At 31.5% G+C, this 23,136-nt stretch overlaps 1 protein-coding gene and 1 pseudogene across 4 annotated transcripts; both read left to right on the top strand.

The window, feature by feature from the left end:
* The first annotated feature begins 4,420 nt into the window (after positions 1-4,420).
* Positions 4,421-6,209, top strand: LOC114173008 (transcription termination factor MTEF1, chloroplastic pseudogene; annotated as a pseudogene). Of its 2 annotated transcripts, none has more exons than XR_014985236.1 (2): positions 4,421-4,688; positions 5,034-6,209. The product of XR_014985236.1 is annotated as a transcription termination factor MTEF1, chloroplastic pseudogene, transcript variant X2 (transcript). The 2 variants fall into 2 exon arrangements; XR_014985235.1 differs by having other exon boundaries at positions 4,422-4,688; positions 5,023-6,209.
* Positions 6,210-9,442: 3,233 nt separating this feature from the next.
* Positions 9,443-21,665, top strand: LOC114166591 (helicase-like transcription factor CHR28). Of its 2 annotated transcripts, none has more exons than XM_028051339.2 (11): positions 9,443-9,720; positions 12,808-13,000; positions 13,078-13,724; positions 14,360-14,431; positions 14,535-14,585; positions 14,677-15,574; positions 16,466-16,596; positions 17,736-17,957; positions 20,007-20,603; positions 20,823-21,032; positions 21,277-21,665. In XM_028051339.2, exons 2-11 carry the CDS (start codon positions 12,883-12,885, stop codon positions 21,379-21,381), a joined length of 3,051 nt encoding a protein of 1,016 aa, XP_027907140.2. In that variant the 5' UTR covers positions 9,443-9,720; positions 12,808-12,882; the 3' UTR covers positions 21,382-21,665. The 2 variants fall into 2 exon arrangements, with proteins under 2 accessions (XP_027907140.2, XP_027907139.2); XM_028051338.2 differs by having other exon boundaries at positions 9,444-9,720; positions 14,508-14,585.
* The last annotated feature ends 1,471 nt before the right edge of the window (positions 21,666-23,136 follow it).

Here is a 23,136-nt window from a genome sequence, read left to right as displayed (position 1 = left end):
TATAGCTCTTACCCCTCGATAATTATTTATTCATGGAAGTACACTAATATAACCCTAGACCCATGTCTGTAGCCTAGGACCTAAAAGATTCTAACTTAGGGTGAATTCTCCACATCTTGGTGAAGAGGCTTTTGCATTAAGAATATAGGTGCATGTTTGCCACCTAACAACATTAGATGATTCAATTGGATATATAAGACGAATTAGCTTTTGCCTACCTCGAGTTATGTATGTAATGGATGATTGATCAGTTCATTACACGTTAAAAGCAAATTGAATCACTAACATATGAAAGAACACTAAACAATAAAACAGTACCAATACAAAAGTTCAAAGTGTTAGATCCAATCCTGGGTTTTTTTTTCTGTAATAGGCAAATCACTTCCCATAATTACAAGATTAGGAAAATTTTTTAAAAATTACGAATTTAGGCAAAACATATTGGGGGAAGACGTTTTCTTATGAAGAAATTGTGAGGGGGTGTGCGTTTTTGGGTCAAAGGGAAGAAATCGTGTGGGGGTGAGACGTTTTCAGGTGAAATCGTTTAGGGGAGACACGTTTTGTATGTTGTAATCGATTACTTTACGATGTAATCGATTACTGAATGAATTACAGGATTTCTGGGTTAATGTAATCGATTACATAAATATTGTAATCGATTACAGAATGAGTTTCAGTATTTCTGGATAATGTAATCGATTTTGGATAAAAAACCTCCAATCCTAACACAAGGAGATTCAACAACTCATGCTGATTCTAACATTCAATCCTAGGATGTTGTAACCTCCTCATGTCTCTTCTATTTTGGAAGATTTTACAAGTGAAGTGAGGAGAGAGACCCTAGAGAGAAGTCTATAAATCTAATTATGGAATTCTGCATATAAAAATAGGGGGTTTGCTCTTTAATTTATAGACTTTCAGAAATTGGTTGTAGCTTTAAACATGATGACCATTTATAAGAGCTTTCTTTCTATAGAGGGTAGCCTAAACCCTTTCCTTGATGTTTAGTCCAAAAGTTTTGCTTCAATGATGAGTTTCCTCCATGGTTGACCTCCACTGAGTGCTTCAAATTACTTGATAGTGAAATTTTCTTTGTGTGGCTCAAGCACCATCTTTTCTACTTGGGTTGTAGAAGCAAAATTTGAATAATCTTGAAAACACGCCAGTGCTCAAGTTGTGATTCTGGGGCTTAAGCTGCTAAGCTTGGTTTCTTCTAAAATTACTGAAATTCATAAGAAATTGCATTAGTTTACCACATATTCATATTCAAATGTCTTTATTGAATTCTTAAATATTAGTAGGGACAAAATCTCTTTTATGCAACAAATAAGACAAGATAAATGCTAAAATGCATATGAATTATTAGTAAATTATGCACTTATCATGGCTTGAACTTCACCTTTAACCAACTTGTCTCATTCTTTTGCTTAAACAAGTCTCGACTATCGGTCCCGACTAACGGAACTTGACCTTTTAAGCTTGAACCAGCCCAGCTTGAGCTTTGACTTAGACAAACTGAACCTTCATTTTAGATTAATTCGACTCAACGTTCGCCTTAAGTTGATTATGTTCGACCATGGACCTATGCAAACTTTGTTCAACTAGGTCCTCGACTGTCTTAACTCTACTTAAACACACATTAATTTTGAACTTTTAAAACAAAAATCCTATATAAATGTAAGTGAAATCCAATTAAGTAGGTTGAATTTAAAATCTAAAAATGTGAATTTGGATTTGGGATAAATTAATTTAAATGGAATTAAAGTAATACAAAATTGAATTTAATATACATTGAGTCTCAAAAATTTGTTTATTTCTTGTCCACCCTTAGTTTAAGTGATCCTTAATCGAGGACTCTAATCTTGAGCACATGTAAATGTTTTTTAAACGATAATTCAAAAATAGGAATGGCTATCATGCATACTTTCATTCCTCGAACCATTTCCTCCCGATTTCTAACTTCATTAAACTATTTTAAAGCTATCTCTTATCATTATATATATTAGCCCACAAATCTAGGTTGTTTATATTTGAAACAGAATATAATTTAGATTTTTTTAAAGGTATTTTAATTATTTGTTAACATAGTATTTAAGTTCAATATTAATCAGCTAAGTTTAAAGTATTATATTTACAACTATTTTAGTTATTGATTGAATTCTAGTATAATTAGAGTATGTCTTAGTAAGTTTTTATTATTTTATAAGATTTCAACACTTTACACTACAAAAAAAAAAAAAAACTAAACAACAATCAATTTTAGAAATAAAAAATGATCATGGTAACCATTTTATATACTAATTTATAAACTAGAATGTATTGATCACTAAAATAACCTAATAAAAATTTATAATTAGTTTGTGAATTAGTTTCTAATATTAATTACTAATAATCTTTTATTTATAAATTTGTCACTATAATGACTAATTATTTTTTATTATTAAAATTAGTTATCATTTATTGGTTTCATAATATTAGTTAGATTACAACAAAATTTAATATAAAAAAACATTTTAAATTTATATTGAGTTTTTTTTATTTAAGTATGACTTGCTACTAATATTGAATTCATGGATTTTGTATTGAATTTGAGTTAATAGAAATCGATGATTATACGAGGTTTTCAACTAATTAATGACCTCATGAGGCCAAATTAAACACTATTAACTATTTTGAGTAATGTGTCTCTACTTAATAGGTTGTATTTTAAAATTGTACTTTCATGTCTTGTTTGAATTAAAGTAGATATGCATTGGATTTTTCAAAATATATTATAGATTTAATACGATTAGATTTATAATTCTAATCCTTTTTAACTAGATTAACTATATTTGTATTTTTTAATCCAAATTAAAATGGATTCAATGTATATTATAATCAATTAAATTAAATCAAATGAGTTTGATTTAATATATATAACTACTAGATCTATTAAACATGGATTATAATCAATTTATTTCGACCTTCCGTTAAGGCTAATTTAACTCGATTTTATGTTGAGATCGACATGACATGACTTTTCACTAAGACTAGTTGACTTAAGACAACATTCGGTTACGACTTATTTTAACTTTTGGTCAGAATCGACTCAACTTGACTTTTGATTATGATTGACTTTGATTTATCTTCTACAAGACGACTTGTTGATTTAAGAAAAAAATAATGATTTAAATCACAAAAGAAATAAATTTTTGATGATGATAGTTTATGAAAAAAAAAGTTGTCATGAGCCAAAAATCTTATTAAAGATTTGTGATAATTCTTTTCAACATGCGAATGCAATTTATAAGTTTCAACAGTAATTGAAAAATAGGAATGACTTTGAAAGTTTATTGCTCTAGTGACATAATTTTAAGAATTAAAGTTGAATATATTTTTTTTTTCTAACAATGTTGTTTGAAACATTATAGTTCCGATGTGAAGAAACCAAAAAATAATTTGTATTTTATTTTAGTTTACCACTCAAGGAATATTAATCCTTGTTTAAGTATACAAGCTCTCACTACGAGGTTAGTGAAATATCTTTCAATTTTCTTATATAAGTTACACAAGAGAAATTTTTTACGTTTAATTATTTGTTTGTAAATGAAACGTAATAACTACATGATACTTTAATGCACTGATTGAATGATTATACATTATGTATGATTATGATACAATTTTTAATTAAAATTATATATTTAAAATGGTATGTTAATTATTGCGGTGATCATATGAATTAATTATGAAATTTTACGTTTAACAAAAGTTCTGCTTCAATAATTGTTTAAATAATTCATGTTAAAACATTAAATTGTGAGAAATAAAAGGTTACAATATTTCAAACATTACAAACTAATGTTTAAATAAACTAACTGCTAATTATGTGATTCTCTTAAATATCACTTTTAAGAGTTGAGTCATATGCTCATAATTAACCCATATTTGCTTATCTATTTTATGTCCATCTGAGTTTATTATAAATATATAATGTGTGAAAGTAATATCAAATAAAATTGTTTAATAAATTGGTTTCTCAACTATCTTTTTATATCGCTCTATTTTAAGTCCATTTGTCATATTCTTAAATATTAATATTTTAAAATATTTTTATATAACCAGTGAAAACACATTTTTATTATTGTTATTGTTATAAGTATGAAATTAAATATAAATAATATTTATAATTTTATTCTAAATAATTTCTATTTATTTTGTGAAAAGTTTTATAATTAAAGAATAATTAAATTTAAAAAAGCAGTTTAATTAAAAAAATAATAAATTAATGATAATTATTTTAAAAAATAAATATAAACACAAAACAATAAAATCAATGTAATTAATATAGAACATAAAATCAACACAAATTCAAACTTCAGTAAAAAGGGCTGGCCCGTGTGGCGTATCACTGTTTTTTTTTTTTTTTTTGGATTTGTTTGTTTCACTTCTTTCTCTCGTCTCACTGACACAACAGAGTTCGATATACGAAACCCACACGAGAGAGAAACCCAGGAGAGACGAAACCCACCCTTGGTCACCACGTAGGATCGACGGCGCCGGCGGCTTTTATCTCGGCGGCGAAGTGTAGGTTCGTGCTGGACGGCGAAACAAGGTTTGTTCTGGACGGCGAGGAAGCTGTAGCTGAAGTAACTGTTGGGTCCCCATCTTTGGGGCACTCCACCCGCACCCACTTTCCTATACTTCACCAGGTCTTTTTTTTTTTTTTTTTTGGTTATTGCATTTTATCCTCAAATTTGTTAATCTAGGTTTGATTTGAACTTTCAATTTGATCCTCATTCTTGACATTTCATTTTAGTTTCCAGTTTTTTGATTAATTAAGAATTGAATGCATGAGAATTGGACCGATTGGTTCTGATTCCTTGTTTAGTTTCTAGTTTCCAGTTTCTTGATTTACTTTCCAGTTTTTGTAATTTCTACTTTTGCAATTTCCTTTACTATATGGTTTCAACTCTGCGTTTTAGTTTCAACTTGAGTGTATGTTGATTCAATTCCATTTAGTTTTACTTTCCATTTGATTTATAGTTTACGAACAGCATCATCCTCTTCCACGCGACATGTCGATAGTGCAACTCTCTCCAACGGCACACTCCCAATTTTCTTCCCACCCCAATCCTCCGACAACCTCGGACCGCGGCATTTTATTCCACGAAAAGGTGCGCTACCTTAAAGCCCTCAAAGTGAACCCGGAGAAGGCTTTCCACTTGAACCCCACACTCCGCTCCTCCCCTCTGGCCGCCCTGGAATCCGTGGCGCGCTGTCTCTACTCTCTCGGAGTTCCACGCGCCGCCTTGGGGCGCATCCTCGACATGCACCCCGTGCTCCTCACGTGCGACCCCTATTCCCAACTCTATCCCCTCCTCGACTTCCTCCTCCATGAGGTCCCAATCCCCTTCCCCGACGTGCACCTCTGCATCCTCCGCTGCCCCAGATTGCTCGTTTCCAGCATCGATGATCAATTGCGTCCCACGCTGTTCTTTCTCAGGGAATTAGGGTTCTGTGGGCCACACTCCCTCACGTGCCAGACCACCCTGCTTCTCGTGTCCAGCTTGGAGGACACCCTTTTGCCCAAGATTGAGTTTTTGAAGAGTTTGGGATTCACCCACATCGAGGTTTCCAACATGGTCGTCAGGTCCCCTGGGTTATTGACTTTAAGCGTGAAGAAGAATTTAATGCCCAAGCTGGAATTTTTCTTGAAGGAGATGAATGGGGATGTTGCTGAGCTCAAGAGGTTTCCTCAGTACTTTTCTTTTAGCTTGGAACGAAGGATTAGGCCCAGATTTGGGATGCTTAGGCAGCTTGGCGTGTCGATGCCGTTGGAAGATATGTTGAAGGTTAGTGATGGCGAGTTTAATGCTAGGTTGCTTGAATTAAGGTTTAAGACTCTCGAGTTTGGAGTAGGACAATAGTTGTATTAGTTTGCTGTTGTTGGGAAGTTTAAACCATTTTAGTCCAAACATCAAGGATTTTAGGATCACCCACATTTGTCTGCGATTTTCCTCAATTTGAGTGTGATGAAACTGAAATCATGATGGTGAACGCAATTTAAAACCTGAATGTTGGTTTTGCTAAAGACTAAGTATAGTGGTTGATACTGATAAACATTTGTGCAAATCTGTTAAACTAATGTAGAGAAAGGGGTGCTTGTGATTCAGAGAAAAGGAGATTTTGGTAATGGAAAATAAGTATAAGAATTTAGGTTCTTGAATTGAGATTTGGAGTTTAGTAAGTGGTTGTTGTTGACAAGATTAAAAACAATGGTCCGGTCCGCTGTCATGATTGCAGCTACAACATCAAGTTTTTTTGGATTAGTTTGCCACATATTCATATCCAAATGTCTTTGCTGAATTCTTAAATATTAGTAGGTACAAAATCTCTTTTATGCAACAAATAAGACAAGATAAATGCTAAAATGCATATGAATTATTAATAAATTATGCACTTATCATGGTTTGAACTTCAACTTTAAATTTAACCAACTTGTCTCATTCTTTGGCTTAGATAAGTCTCGACTATTGGTCATGACTAATTCAACTTGACCTTTTTAGCTTGAGCTGACTCAACTCGAGCTTCAACTTAGACAAATTGAACATTCATTTTAGATTAACTTGACTACACGTTTGCCTTAAGTTATCTCTGTTCGATCATGGACCTATGCAAACTTTGTTCGACTAGGTCTTCCACTGCCTTAACTCTACTTAAATACACACTGATTTTGGACTTTTAAAAAAAGAAATCCTATATAAATGTAAGTGAAATCAAATTAAGTGGGTTGAATTTAAAATCTAAAAATGTGGATTTGGATTTGGGATAAATTAATTAAAATGGACTTAAAGTAATAAAAAATTAAATTTAATATAGATTGAATCTCAAAATTTTGTTTATTTCTTGTCCACCCTTAGTTTGAGTGATCCTTAATCGAGGACTCTAGAGCACATATAAATGTTTTTTAAACGATAATTCAAAAATAGGAATGACTATCATGCTTACCTTCTTTCCTTGAACCATTTCCTCCCGATTTCTAACTTCATTCAACTATTTTAAAGTTATATCTTATCATTATATATATATTAGCCCACAAATCTAGGTTGTTTATATTTGAACCAAAATATAATTTAGATTTTTTTAAAGGTATTTTAATTATTTGTTAACATAGTATTTAAGTTCAATATTAATCAGCTATAGCTTTAAAGTATTATATTTACAACTATTTTAGTTATTGATTGAATTCTAGTATAATTTGATTATGTCTCAGTAAGTTTTTATTATTTTATTAAGATTTCAACACTTTACACTAAAAAAAAACTATAGTGATCAATTTAGATACTAATTCATAAACTAAAATGTATTGATCATTAAAATAACCTAATAAAAAATTATAATTAGTTTGTGAATTGGTTGTTAACATTAATTACTAATAATATTTTATTTATAAATTGATACCTAAATTTGTCATTATAGTTACTAATTATTTTTTATCATTAAAATTAATGGTTTTCTTATAGTGTTATAATATTAGTTAGATTATAACTAACTTTTATATAAAAAAAATTTTAAATTTATATTGAGTTTTTTTATTTAACTATGACTTGCTACAAATATTGAATTCATGGATTTTGTATTGAATTTGAGTTAATAGAAATTGATGATTATACGAGGTTTTCAACTAATTAATTACCCCATTAAGCCAAATTAACCACTATTAACTATTTTGAGTAATGTGTCTCTACTTAATAGGTTGTATTTTAAAAATGTTTGTACTTTCGTGTCTTGTTTGAATTAAAGGTTGATATGCATTGGATTTTTCAAAATATATTATAGATTTAATCCAATTATATTTATAATTCTAATCCTTTTTAACTAGATGAACTATATTTGTATTTTTTTAATCCAAATTAAAATGGATTAAATATAGATTAAATTCACTTTACCAATTAAATTAATTCAAGTGATTGCGATTTAATATATTTAACTATTAGATCTATTAGATATGGTTCATAATCGACTTAATTCGATCTTTTATTAGGATTAATTTAGTTTGACCTTCCGTTGAGATCGACATAATATGACTTTTACTAAAACTGGTTGACTTAAGACAACCTTCAGTTACGACTAATTATTTTAACTTTCAATCGGAATCAACTCAACTTAATTTTTGATTAGGGTCGACTTTGATTTACCTTCTACAAGACGACTTATTGATTTAAGACAAAAGTTTTGATGACGATGGTCTATGAAAAAAAAAAGGTTTATGTCATAAATACATTTGAGCCAAAAATTTTATTAAAGATTTGTGATAATTCTTTTGAACATTCGAATGAAGTTTATAAGTTTCAACGGTAATTCAAAAATAGGAATGATATTGAAAGTTTATTGGTTTAGTGACATAATTTTAAGAATTAAAGTTGAATATATTTTTTTTTCTAACAATGTTGTTTAAAACATTATAGTTCCGATGTGAAGAAACCAAAAAAAATTTGTATTTTATTTTAGTTTACCACTCAAGGAATGTTAATCCTTGTTTAAGTACACAAGCTCTCACTACGAGGTTAGTGAAATATCTTTAAATTTCCTTATATAAGTTACACAAGAGAAATTTTTTATGTTTAAGCCGTTATTTGTTTGTAAATAAAACGTAATAACTACATGATACTTTAATGCACTGATTGAATGATTATACATTATGTATAATTATGATACAATTTTAACTAAAATTATATATTTAAAATGGTATGTTAATTATTGCGGTGATCATATGAATTAATTATGAAATTTTACGTTTAACAAAAGTTCTGTTTCAATAATTGTTTAAATAATTTATGCTAAAACATTAAATTGTGAGAAATAAAAGATTACAATATTTCAAACATTACAAACTAATATTTAAATAAACTAACTGCTAATTATGTGATTCTCTTAAATATCAGTTTTAAGAGTTGAGTCATATGCTCATAATTAACCCATATTTGCTTATCTATTTTATGTCCATCTGAGTTTATTATAAATATATAATGTGTGAAAGTAATATCAAATAAAATTGTTTAATAAATTGGTTTCTCAACTATATTTTTACATCGCTCTATTTTAAGTCCATTTGTCATATTTTTAAATATTAATATTTTTAAATATTTTTATATAACCAGTGAAAACATATTTTTATTATTGTTATTGTTATAAGTATGATATTAAATATAAATAATAAATAATTTTATTCTAAATAGTTTCTATTTATTTTGTGAAAAGTTTTATAATTAAAGAATAATTAAATTTAAAAAAGCAGTTTAATTAAAAAATAATAAATTAATGATAATTATTTTAAAAATAAAAATAAACACAAAACAATAAAATCAATGTAATTAATATAGAACATAAAATCAACACAAATTCAAACTTCAGTAAAAAGGGCTGGCCCGTGTGGCGTATCACTGTTTTTTTTTTTTTTGGATTTGTTTGTTTCACTTCTTTCTCTCGTCTCACTGACACAACAGAGTTCGATATACGAAACCCACACGAGAGAGAAACCCAGGAGAGACGAAACCCACCCTTGGTCACCACGTAGGATCGACGGCGCCGGCGGCTTTTCTCTCGGCGGCGAAGTGTAGGTTCGTGCTGGACGGCGAAACAAGGTTTGTTCTGGACGGCGAGGAAGCTGTAGCTGAAGTAACTGTTGGGTCCCCATCTTTGGGGCACTCCACCCGCACCCACTTTCCTATACTTCACCAGGTTTTTTTTTTTTTTTTTTTGGTTATTGCATTTTATCCTCAAATTTGTTAATCTAGGTTTGATTTGAACTTTCAATTTGATCCTCATTCTTGACATTTCATTTTAGTTTCCAGTTTTTTGATTAATTAAAAATTGAATGCCTGAGAATTGGACCGATTGGTTCTGATTCCTTGTTTAGTTTCTAGTTTCCAGTTTCTTGATTTACTTTCCAGTTTTTGTAATTTCTACTTTTGCAATTTCCTTTACTATATGGTTTCAACTCTGCGTTTTAGTTTCAACTTGAGTGTATGTTGATTCAATTCCATTTGATTTATAGTTTAGTTTCGATGTTTCAGTTTTCATTTTGTGAAGTAGGAACATTATAAAAATAATGGATGATTCTATTAGTAAACCTGCTGCTGGGGTGTCCTTGAGAAGCCAACTAATGTAACTGAGAATGTGGCTGAAGATATTTTTGATTAGGAAAGTGTTGAAGCTGATATGAAAAAGAATAAGATATCAACCTCTGATCTGATTTTTGGAAATTTTTTACTAAGATTGGGGTTTGTGAAGATGGAAAAGAGAGGGTAGAGTGTAATGGCTATAACCAAAATTATATAATTGGTGGTGCAGAATATGGGACTTCTCATTTAAAGCTCTTAAATAAGAACGGGATTTTGCAAGTTTATGCCTAGTTGATGAGAATTACAAGAACTACCCATCGGAGGAGGCATGGAAAAGAGCAGAAGAAATCACTGTTTTCATGTTGCCATTTTATTAAATTACAAATTTGATTTCTGGTTCAAGTTATCCTACATCCAACTTGTACTTTTTACAAGTTTGGAAAATTCAATGCCTTTTAATGGAAGGTGTAAAAGATGGAGATTAAGTTATAAGAAATATGACTGAAAAGATGGTGGCAAAATTTGATAAATATTGGGATGAATATAGTATTGTAACAAAAATAAATGTATAAACAAAAAGTTATTTAATAATTTTTTTCATTTAATTATAAATTAATATATATTAATTAGCGATGAAGTAAATAACAACACAACAACTTAACTTACAAATGATATTATCGTAGTAAAGGTCAAAGTTGAAGTATACAGATACTTTGAAAGAGGGAAAGAATTGGAACCTGAACGTAGTAGGACTGGGGCACAAGTCTGAGTCATGAACCCTAGTCTCTGTGAATGCTCTACTGCTGTGTTCTTCAATTTCTTCTCGAGAGATAGTTTCTTTTTCACACATTTCTCAACTCAAAAGGCAACCCTCAATTAGTCTCTCGCAATTTTATATTTTTACCTTTTCCTTTTCCCCAATGGTCGAGGTTTTGGTGGTTTTGCATGCTTTGAATTTTGGTTCCGCTCTTCCCTGTACAACGTGGTTGATCTGCTTTGGATGTTTATTTTCGTTGGTCTTCTTTTACAATTATTGCTGTCGTTTGGAGCATGGATTTCTTAAATAGTGGAAATACATGAACTTCGTCTTTTTAATGTGAGAAAGCAGTTCTGTTTGATTGTTTATACAAAATGGCAGTGTGTATGGTACTGACAATTTTCTTTTAGTTTTGGTTTATTATATGGATTTCATTGTGTGATGTACTTTTGCTAGAATTGATTAATGATAGGGTGAAACACTAATAGATAAAAGGAAGAAAAATGATTTGATTTTGGTATTACTTAATTTTATGTTATTTACCTGGAGGGAAATTTTTTTAGGTATTTCAGCGATTGTTTGAATTTGAACTCTATTTGTGAATTTAATTGGTTGTTGGTTGGAAAGATCTTTTAAGGAGGATGGAATGATGAGATAAAATGAAGGTAACATACAATTTGGACCAAAGAGTTGCGTAGGTCTATGAATTAGCAAAAGTTATTTTAATCATCTTTAGTAATCTCTTCACTCAAAAGAATGTAACCATGTGCTTATCCTCATTGATACTTCTTAGTTCATACTTCATTTGAAGTGGAGCTGTTAATACTTTATTGGTTGCATTGTTTTACTCATTCACTGAAAATAGAGGGAAGTTGCGCTGGATATTTTGTCCTTCAATCTAAGTAATAATATTGTTAACTATTTTGCGATATCTGTTATCTTCTGCCAATAAAATTATCATGATTTTTATCTGTAAGAGAGTTTTGTTAGTGGAAATTTGCTTCAACACTTATTTCACAGGTTGCCCTTATAATATAGTGATATTTATGTCATGTTATACTTTCTTTTTCTTACCGCTCCCCTTTACTGGTTGGATTTACATGCAAAAGGAATAATGAGATTGTTACCACATTTTTATAACATCTTAATTGCATTTGTTTGTTGTAAAAAAGTAGAAATTGTATAGAACTCAAGGTGTACCCTTGTGTGGGTTGCTACAAAATAAATGCTTATGGGCAGTTGAGTATTTGATTTAATATCAAAGGTGTATAGAACAGTTGAGTATCTGAGTGAAGGGGTTTTCATTTTGGGAAGGTTTATCTATAGTGGTCAATTGATGGAGTGGTTTCTAACAGTAGTCGTAATGGCTGCATTAGTGGCCACAAAAGTGTCTTTTCGCACTGTGTTGTGGCTCTATCATGATATATTTTGACTCCATAATTCCATTTATACGACCTGAAATTTGTTTGGGTATTTTTTGGGAAAGTATTCTTCATAACCTACCTCTTTTCTGATTCTATTCCTTCCCACCTTTGAGGACTACTTTTATACTGAGTTATTTTTTTCTTCCTTTAGATTTACATTTCACGTTTTTCTATTTTTTCCATCTAATTTGTCATTTTCTTTTTTCTATTCATTTTCCTTATTTTCTTTTTTACTTCATTAATATGTTCTTAGTGCTCCTACGTTGATTGTGATTGTCTGCAAATCGTGACTTATTTAGCTTGAGTTTCTTTAATTTTGTTTTCATTTTTTTAGTATTTATATGTGCATGGAGTAGTACACATTTTAGTTTGCAGTATATTCAAATTAGTGGTCAGTGTGCTTCCTGTTATATTGATTTTAGAGAGTTATTTATCTACCCACCGGCATCTGGTAACTGGTACCTATGGCTTTATCTTGTGTTGTCATGTGGAGTTGGATATTCATGATACTTTATGACTGCAGGTTGGCACAACTTTGTATGGTTCTGTTTGTAGATTCTAGGGTTGCTGAGGGAAGATATATTGTTATTTCAATTTCATGGATGAGTGTATATATATTATTAGTTCGTCAGATGATGATGATGATGAGTTGGAGGAGATAGATGTTCGAAAGAGAACTCTTCCGGAATGGGCCACAACTACTGAAAGGAGTTCAGGTGCGTGATCTTTAGTAAAGCTCCCTTGTGATATATATAATTTGTAGTAATCATCATACCTGCAATAATATGTGCAGATTATGGTAGGCGGGGTAATTCTTCAACAGGGGCTAATAGTTCAAACCTAAGTTCTTCTAGTGTGTATAATCATTCACAAACCAAACCTCTTACACTACCTGTTTCCAGTTCCAATGCACTAAACCACAGAATTGCACGAAGAGATGAACCTTCCTACCATGCTCAGAATGGAAACACAGGTCAGCAACAAACAGTTAATTCCAGAATTTCAAAGTCTCATAGTGCAGATTATGAGAAAATGTCATCTCAGCAAGCTTTCAAGAGGACCCTTCCTTCAACTCTTCAGCCTTCTGCAACAAGGGCTCTTCCTTCTCCTTTTTTTGCGTCAGACATCCGATTAAGCAACTTAAAAGATAGCACAGACAATAGTCATCTTCATGATACATATAAGAATCGTCGCCCGGGAGTAGGGTCTAGCATATCCGGTGATAGGGGCTACATTCATGATAGTTTTTTCAGGGGTGGTGACGAAGGTCATTTATTGTATCAAAATGGCGGGAACAGGATTCTTCCACCATCTTTGGTGCTTGGAAAGGCCATAACTCCACACTTTGCAATTTCTAGTGAATCTGCATATCGTTCTGGAATAGGTGATGAAAGGTCTGCCGAAAATGACGAGAGACTTATTTATGAGGCAGCATTACAGGTATTACATGCTATTTATCATTATGTTTGTATATATAACTCCTTAAATTCTTAAAGTTGTATGAAGAAGATATTCCCTCTGTTAAGTTTGAGCAGAAATCATCTAGTTGACATATTTTATCTTGTAAGTTTAATGAAAAATATTTACTTGAGTTTGAATCTGTGTTTAGGACATATATGTGATGGGTTGTCAAAGTAGACTGATTGGGAAATTCGTGGGATCCACTATTTCTCACCTATTTCTACCCATCTCTCTTTCCCTCTCCTAATCTCTTTCTATTTTTCTTCAAACAAACACCTCTAATGCTCACTTTATTTCTCATCTATTTCCACTCTACCTGCTTATTTCTATCTTACCTTTTTCTCTCACCTCTACCAAACGTACTCTAAATGAAGTAACACCCCACAACAATAGTTAGTGCATGGAAATTGACAATTAGTTCTAAAGTAAAACAGTGAAGCCACATGTTGAGTTTCACTTGGTTTAGTGTTTAATCTTATGCTTTATTGATGTTTGTCCTGCATCAATGTGATTTGTGTAAGCTGCTTCAAAATTTCTTTTTCAGTGCTCGCATCAGTATGTGTTATATACTCATAGAGAATCATAATTGTCAATTGTGAATTTGGTTATCACAGGATATCAGTCAACCTAAAACAGAATATGACTTACCTTCTGGTGTATTGTCAGTCTCTCTTCTGAGACATCAGGTATCTGGTTTGTCTATTCAATTTCTTTTATTATTTCTGCTCTGGACCATTTATTTCTGAGTACTTTATATTTCAGAAAATTGCATTGGCTTGGATGCTTCAGAGGGAAACCAAGAGTTTGCATTGCTTGGGGGGGATTTTGGCTGACGATCAGGTCAATCTTTGGTGATAATTTTTTTAAGCTACAGCACTTTATCTTTAATTCTGATTATTTTTACCTGAATATGAAAACCTTGTTCAAGCAGGGTCTTGGAAAGACAGTATCAATGATTTCCCTCATTCTGGCATTGAGGTCATTACAGTCAAAATCAAAAACAGATGATGTGCGCAATCATAAAACTGAAGCTTTGAATTTGGATGACGATGATGACAACGGTGGTATAAATGTGGAAAAGCATAAAAATAGTGTGGAAGCTAATGATTTGTTTCCTAGTAGAGAACCTAGCAGTTCAACACAGGCACCTGGTAGAAAAAGGCCAGCTGCTGGTACCTTAGTTGTCTGCCCTGCTAGTGTTATGCGGCAGTGGGCCAGGGAACTTGATGAAAAAGTTGGAGATGAAAAGCTTTCTGTTTTAGTTTATCACGGGGGCAGTAGGACTAAGAGTCATGTAGAACTTGCAAAGTTTGATGTGGTTCTAACAACATACTCTATTGTGACTAATGAAGTTCCTAAGCTACCATTAGTTGAGGATGATGATATTGAGGACAAAAATGGGGAAAGATTTGGGTTATCTCCTGAGTTTTCTGTCAGAAAACGGAAAAAACCATTTAATGGAAATAAGAAGGGTAAAAAAGGTAGAAAAGGAATTGACAGTTCTTTGGAATGTGGTTCTGGTCCTCTTGCAAGAGTAGGTTGGTTTAGGGTTATTCTAGATGAGGCTCAAACAATAAAAAATCATAGAACTCAGGTGGCTCGAGCTTGCTGCAGCCTTAGAGCCAAAAGAAGGTGGTGCTTATCTGGAACGCCTATTCAAAATACTATTGATGATTTGTATAGCTACTTTAGATTCCTGAAGTATGATCCTTATGCTGCATATAAATCATTCTACAACACCATAAAGGTTCCTATATCCCGAAATTCCGAGCAAGGTTACAAGAAACTTCAAGCAGTTTTAAGGGCCATAATGCTACGTCGTACAAAAGGTGAATTTACTATATTTTGATTTCGCATGCACCAATTGATGATAGATTGTAACCTTTTTGCTGGTGGTATGGGTTTTCAGTCTCATTGCTAAATTCTCATTGATCTCTGCTCAAGTCTAGTCGTTATTTCAATAATCTTAAGTCTAAGCAGGTAGCATGTCAGGTTTGGTTTCTCACGTTCATCTGATAAGGGGACCACTTATTCCTGCATCAAGCATGTTAGGTTTGGAAAATGTCCATAAACACCACTATGGGAGATGGGCAAACTGGGTATAATACCATTTCATTAGATGTCAAGAAAGGTATCCTCTTTGGTGTTGTGTTGCAAGCCCTTCTATAGCATATTAAAACACTGTTTTTTGTAAAATCTTTTTTTCTCTTAACTTGCTCCACTGTAAGGTAGCTACTTGGGCTTATATTGGGTAGTTTTCGGATGACCTGCCAATGCAGGACCACACAGCGATTTAATTGAAGACCATAACATAAAAACAGATCTGCTAGGATATTTTTCCTTCATTGCTGCTGGATTAGTGAATTTAATTTATTTACAGTGAAAGTATAGTCTGTGCATAATATTACATTATCGGTCTGTTTACTTTTTTTGGAAAGATTTTCAGATGTTTTTATATGTTGGAATTATTCCTTTTATTTACCGAAACTCATCCCAATTTCTATTACCATTCCCACTGTGAGAATGTAATAACTTACTATTTTTTCTTTATGTTTGATTATAAATGTAATATTATTTGTTTAAGGGTGTGGACTGAACATTTTAGCCATCTAGGTTTTGATTTGTGTATTTGAGGTGAATTTCCCTTCGATTTATAGTCAAATATGGTATGAGTATTGGTCTTTTCTGTTTTATAACATCAATTTCTTGCATTTGTCCAGGAACTTTGCTTGATGGGAAGCCAATAGTCAATTTGCCTCCTAAAACAATTGATCTCAATAAAGTGGATTTCTCAGTTGAGGAGCGAGCCTTCTATACTAAGTTGGAATCAGACTCACGCATTAAATTTAAGGTTAGTTCTTCAAATTGGTTTACATTAATGCCAAAGACATTTTGTAATTATACTTTTTTGTTTCTTTTAAGTGCAACATCTATAAATGGCTTATATACTCCAACTTGAATATCTAGATTATATATGTATCATTAAGAACATTTTAATTTATTTCGTATCCTATATTAATATATTTGTTATTAGAGTTGGTTTGAAGGATTTGGAAGAGAGGATGAGAGAGGTTGTGCATTCAACTCCCTCCACTAACAAAATACTAATAATTAACATTTGTCAATAATATATATATATATATATATATATATATATATATATGTATGTATGTATGTATGTATGTATGTATATGTATATTTGTTATTAAAGGATATCAACTCTTTATTTATTGTATATCTTTTCTCAATAGTGGTGCTTTGTGCTGTCTTAGAAACACAGTTTCATCTCAATGTTTCTCTCTTCCGTGGAGTTTAACAGAATTGATGTCAGATTATTTCTTATAGATATTCTAAAATAATATTAAGATATTCCAGTACATTTGGTATTTTGTGTGTATTTATATGTGTGTATAGGTATGTTTGTGTGTGTATATTCTCGAAATTCTAACAAACTAATAGAATGAATCAAGTCCATCACACATTCTATTTGATAAGAAACTAGAACATAACACAAATACCTTGGAGATCACACATCACATAACTGTTCGATCATGTAGTTTAGAGCACTCAGGTATAGGATATTTCTGATTGTAAAATTTTAAATTAATATAGCGTTTGAGTCTTTTAATAACTAGTTCTGAAGTGCATATGATTATGCAATCAATATAATTTCATTCATGATTAGTAAATTGTTTCTTACTTCCATAAACATGCAGAAGCTTCAATTTTGTACTTACTAAAAGCCTGATAAGTGCATTTCTGTCAGATTCCCACCTTGTTGCATGGGTGAATCAGTTATGGGTTGTCATATACTTAATATAAAAGAAGTGCTGGGGTGGTGGAGTTTTTAAACTTCCTATCTCATTCTTTGTATCTAATTCATTAAAATGTAGCATACACTTGAGTAAATCATAGTTTTTTTTTTTGTTCATTTGATCTTTATATTTCTGAAGTATTGTGGATCTGACATTAAAAGCTCGTGCTTTGCAGGCATATGCTGCTGCTGGGACAGTCAATCAAAACTATGCTAATATTCTTTTAATGCTCTTACGTCTCCGACAGGCTTGTGATCATCCACGTCTTGTTAAAGATATCGATTCTGATCCTGTTGGGAAGGATTCTGTTGAAATGGCAAAAACTCTTCCAAGGGAATTGCTGATTAATCTGTTTAATTGTTTGGATGCAACCTTTACTATCTGTCATGTTTGCAATGTGAGTTAAGTTCAGATGCTATATTTTTTGGTATTTGTATCATTTGTCATGAATGTTATGGTACTGTAGATCCTTTTGGTTATATCTTATCTAAGTTATGGTGTTTTCTTCCTATATTGTGCGATTTTTAACATTTGGAAGTGGACTATGGTTTGAAAAATAATGAACGGACTTTTAACTGAAGTTTGTATGGGTATTCTTTTAGGAATATGGTGTATTTTGCACTCCCCATGGACGTGGCTTGTTTACTAAATTGGGTTAAGTTGAACACCTGTGTTTTATTTAAGTAATGTGAATATAGTTGAGTTTAGCAAAAAATGTTGGTTTTTCAAAAATAGACATGTTTATTATCCCAAACTAATAAGAAATAGTTTTAGGGGAATGCTTTTCTATTTAAAGAGTGCAAACTGTCAATTGCATCTCAATGCATTTCGCACCTAATTGTTTTTAATTTAATCTTAAGCTTATTGTTGTTATCCGTGTCTTAATATTATTTTTTTCATGCAACTGATATTTTTGTTGATAAAAGATAAGTTCATTGAGATGAAGGAATAGTATGCAAGAACATTATCCTCTTTTTAATGGTACTATATTTTATTGATTGATTGTTGTATCTATGCGACATTTATCATAATGGTACTATATTTTATTGCTTAGTTGAATTTTGTTGGTAGTAGCGAATTATTAGGATAAAAATACCTTGATTATCTCCATATTGATTAGGATAAGAAGTCTCTAGAATATTCTTATTCATTTAAGCTTATTTTTGTTTCCTTGGTTTAAGTTTGATTGTTACAAATAAAGGTGATGAAAATGTAATTTGTTCGATTGTTTTCAGTAAAGTAATTCTCTATTTCCCTACACAGTTCAAGTTGGTATTAGGGCTCCCCATATTGTGATTTCTGTTTCCGCTCTCACGTAACCCATTGACCCAGCTGGTGTCTGCCCTGCCTCTGCCGTTGCTGAGGTTAATGGCAGCCTAGAAAGGTGCAACTCGTGTTGGCGATCACAATGTAGACAATTGTTTAGCTGACAGAGTTGCCAAATGTTGTCACATGCCCTACTAGTACTGGCATGTGTAGCCCAAGCCCCTTGTTTTGTTGATGGCTACTCACCCCTTGGTCCTGAGCCTATTCCACGGGGTACTGGCTTCCCTTTTGGCCCTGATGCAGAGTAAATATGATTTTTTTTGTTGTGTCAAACAAGTCTTCTTTGTCATCTGTTCTCTCACTGTTTCTTGTAAAATTCATCCCATTCCGGTACATTTAGAGAATTCTCAAGGGACAGTCGAGATTATACAATGGTGGAGGATTGATGTCCAATGTCTCTAATTTTTTGATTTGGATAATCAAGATTCACTGATCATGACGTGAATGTAGCATTACATGGTTTTTGAGATAAGTTGAAACTATACACTTTATTTCTTTGCTAAAGGGATATGTGATGACTTGAATAATACTTTTTCTTTGAAGAAGGATTTTGTTGCATGCTATGAGATTGCGCGAGTAGGGTGTTTGATGCTAAACGTGTTTTCCTCTCTGCATTGGAATATCATAGAACTTTGAATGGGTTGTGGATTGAACTAAATCATTAGCACCAAAATTTGAGGATATACAAAATATATGCACCACACATAACAAATAGAAGACACTTTCATTAATGAGCTACTTCAGGATAGATTCTAGGATCTTGTAAATAAGTTGGAAACGATGGATGTTTATTTACCGACTTGAGAGAGTAATGTAAAAAACAGATTATTAGGATAAAAATATCATCAACATCTCCATACTGATTAGGAAAATATATCTTCAAAATATGTTTATTCATTTCAGCATATTTGTATTTCTTTTTTATAGAGTTTAATAATTACGAAATGGAGGTGATGAGAATTTAATTTGTGTGATTGGTATCACTAACAATTCTTTATTTCCCTACGTACTTCAAGTAATTTTTAGATTTTGATTACTCATTTAACCTGTTATAATGGGTGGTAAGTAGTGATTTGATGTCAATAATGGCTCTGGCTGATATGCTCTATGATTTCAACAGGATACCCCTGATCGTGCTGTTATTACAATGTGTGGCCATGTCTTCTGTTATGAATGTGTACAGGAATATTTGTCTGGTGATGATAATACGTGCCCTGCTGTTAATTGTAAAGAAACAATCGGTGATGATCTTGTTTTCTCCAAAGTTACTTTGAGGAGTTGCATCTCTGATGATGGAGGCACTTCTAGCTCTTCAAATTCACATCTTAGTGATTATACGCAAGTTCAGCGGGATGATTACATTTCATCTAAAATCCAAGCTGTTCTTGACGTTTTGCAGTCAAATTGTAACGTGAAAATATCTAATTCTGACTTACCGAACTCTGGATGTTGTAGAGATTCGCCGTCGTCGTCTTCTGTTGATCTAGATGTTGATGACAGTGATTCAGAGGTTAAGATTGCAAAACACACCAAAAAGGGTTCAGAGTCCACAACTGAAGGATCCATAAAGGCTATAGTTTTTTCCCAGTGGACTAGCATGTTGGATTTAGTTGAGTCATCATTGTGTCAATTTGGTATACTGTACAGGAGACTTGATGGTAGGATGACTCTGGGTGCAAGGGACAAAGCTGTTAGGGATTTCAATACTGAACCTGAGGTTTGGCCCTTCCCAACATTGTTATAGCTGTAATTTTTATATGCGAATCAATAAATGGCATAAAGCAATATGAGAAACTATTGTTAGTAGACCCCAAGTGGTATGAAATTTAATCCTCTTAATGGCTATATCAATTGCCTGTATTTTGCTACTACTTGGACTTCGATTATGTACTGTGTTTTGTGTCTCAATTGCCTGACTAATTGAAATTTGTTTCAGATAACTGTCATGCTGATGTCACTAAAGGCAGGAAACCTGGGTTTGAATATGGTGGCTGCTTGTCATGTTATTCTTTTGGATCTTTGGTGGAATCCAACAACTGAAGATCAAGCTATTGATCGAGCCCATAGAATTGGACAAACTCGTCCTGTTACCGTGACAAGGATTACTATAAAAGATACAGTTGAAGATCGGATACTGTCTCTTCAGGTACAACATCCGTGAGTTTAATTTTCTTGTGTGTGCCAAAATTAGTTCACACAAGTTCTTAGTTGTTTTCGCTTTCACCTTTAACCTTTAACCTCTCCTTTTTAATATTGCTTACTTTTGTTATTCATTAAACAAAATTGGAGTTGCAAAATTAACAGAAGCTGTATTATGGTTCAATTGAGATGAAGATAGAATGTATATGTGAAATAAATTGAGTGTGTTGTTGTGTTGTACCATTTGGCAGGATGAGAAGAGAAAAATGGTTGCATCTGCTTTCGGGGAAGACCATGCTGGTGGGTCTGGAACTCGACTTACAGTGGATGATCTGAAATATCTGTTCATGGTGTAGACTGATATGATGGATGGACAATTTGAAGTTGTTTTGTTTTTTGGGCGATTTGGCATGGAGTTGGAATGGTTTTTCTGAAGGAGGGGTATGACCTTTTTTGGTAGGAGAGGCTTGGTTCATCCAAGTGCTAATTTCATCTGTTCTGAAGCCCACAAGGGCAATTTTGTCCTCCATGCTGTTATATAGCTCAAGCCTGTCTGTAAATATTCTTATTAAATTATAATATGCTTTATGAAAATATGAAAAAACTCTTTGCTACAAGTAAAATGATTCATTATTCTTTACGAGCGTATTAATATAAATGCCATATCAGATTTTAAAAATAACTAGTAAAACCAAAATTATAGTTTTTATTACCATAAATTAGAGCAAAATCATTTTTTATTGTTCTTATAAGCGAGACATAACATTGAGGTAACAACGATGGTATAAAAACTAACGATTTTTTGAAGTTCTTTTTACGAAAGGAGCGAAGGTACACTGGGATTAGGTTAGGGGTTGTTTGAGCCCAGGCCCAAAAGCTCAACATAGTAAATTGTTTGAGCCCGTGCGGTGTGGATCAGGAAACCCACGAATAATGCTTCGAGTTCCACATTTTTTCTTCTTGCACCTCCAAAGTTTACTATATGTCCATACCAAAAATATAAATAAAATATTAAATTAATTAGGTAAACAATATCGTATCTAGTTACAAAATTTTTAAATTTAGTGATCGTGCACCTTCATGTCATTTTCACAAGCAACTCCAATAACGTTTAGCATTTATTTTTATAATATTTAACATGTATCAGATTTTGAAAATCGGTTAAGGACTTATCCAAATTTTAAAACTGGGTAAAATTTATTAAATAACTTATTTAGTTTAATTTTAATGTTTTAATATAATTTAATAAATGCTAATATGATTTTAAAACCTGGTAAAATTTATTAAATAACTTATTTAGTTTAATTTTAATGTTTTAATATAATTTAATAAATGTTAATACGATTTTAAAATCCGGTCAACATATTTGTTTAAATTTTGTTTTAAATTAAAATTTATTAAATATTTTAATTACTTTAATTTAATATTTTAATATATTTTATTATATGTTATCCAGAATCCAAAATGCAGTTAACATATTTGTTTAAATTTTGTTTTAAATTAAAATTTAATAAATATATTTTTTAAATATTCATTTGAATAAACATAAAAGTAAAATTTATTTTATTTCGATAATTTTAATTTATTAAAAATTTAAATAAAATTTAACAAGTAATTTTAATAATTTAATACATATTAATTAGATTTAATATAATTTAATATATGTTATTCAAATTTTCAAATCCAGTTAACATATTTTCTTTTATATTTGTTTAAATTTTGCTTTAAATTAAAATCTAATAAATATTTTAGTTAGTATAACTTTTTTAAATATTCATTTGAATTGATGTAACATCCCATTTAACACTCTAAATCAACAAATAAAATATTACATATCTTATAGTTCACAACATAGAACCCAAATATATAAATAGTATATTAGGATCATTCCACAGGACTAGATAACCTGTTATACAATTTATATATACAATTATACTATAGTTTTTCAAAAAGAACACAAGTCTATATACAATTTATATATACAAAAGCTCTAGAATTCTAAAGAATTCTATTATGCAACATTCCCTCATTTTCCTTGTACTGAACCAGCTGCAAAATCTTCAATTGCTCACACCAGTCAGGTGATCATTGCAAGGAATAACAGGCTAATG

The sequence above is a fragment of the Vigna unguiculata genome, chromosome 10, assembly GCF_037176805.1.
Source record: "Vigna unguiculata cultivar grain cowpea cultivar isolate G323 ecotype 2 chromosome 10, ASM3717680v1, whole genome shotgun sequence".
In the NCBI taxonomy this organism is placed as follows: domain Eukaryota; kingdom Viridiplantae; phylum Streptophyta; class Magnoliopsida; order Fabales; family Fabaceae; genus Vigna; species Vigna unguiculata.
The sequence above is the reverse complement of the archived record's forward strand: the minus strand, read 5'-3'. Positions and strand labels throughout refer to the sequence as shown.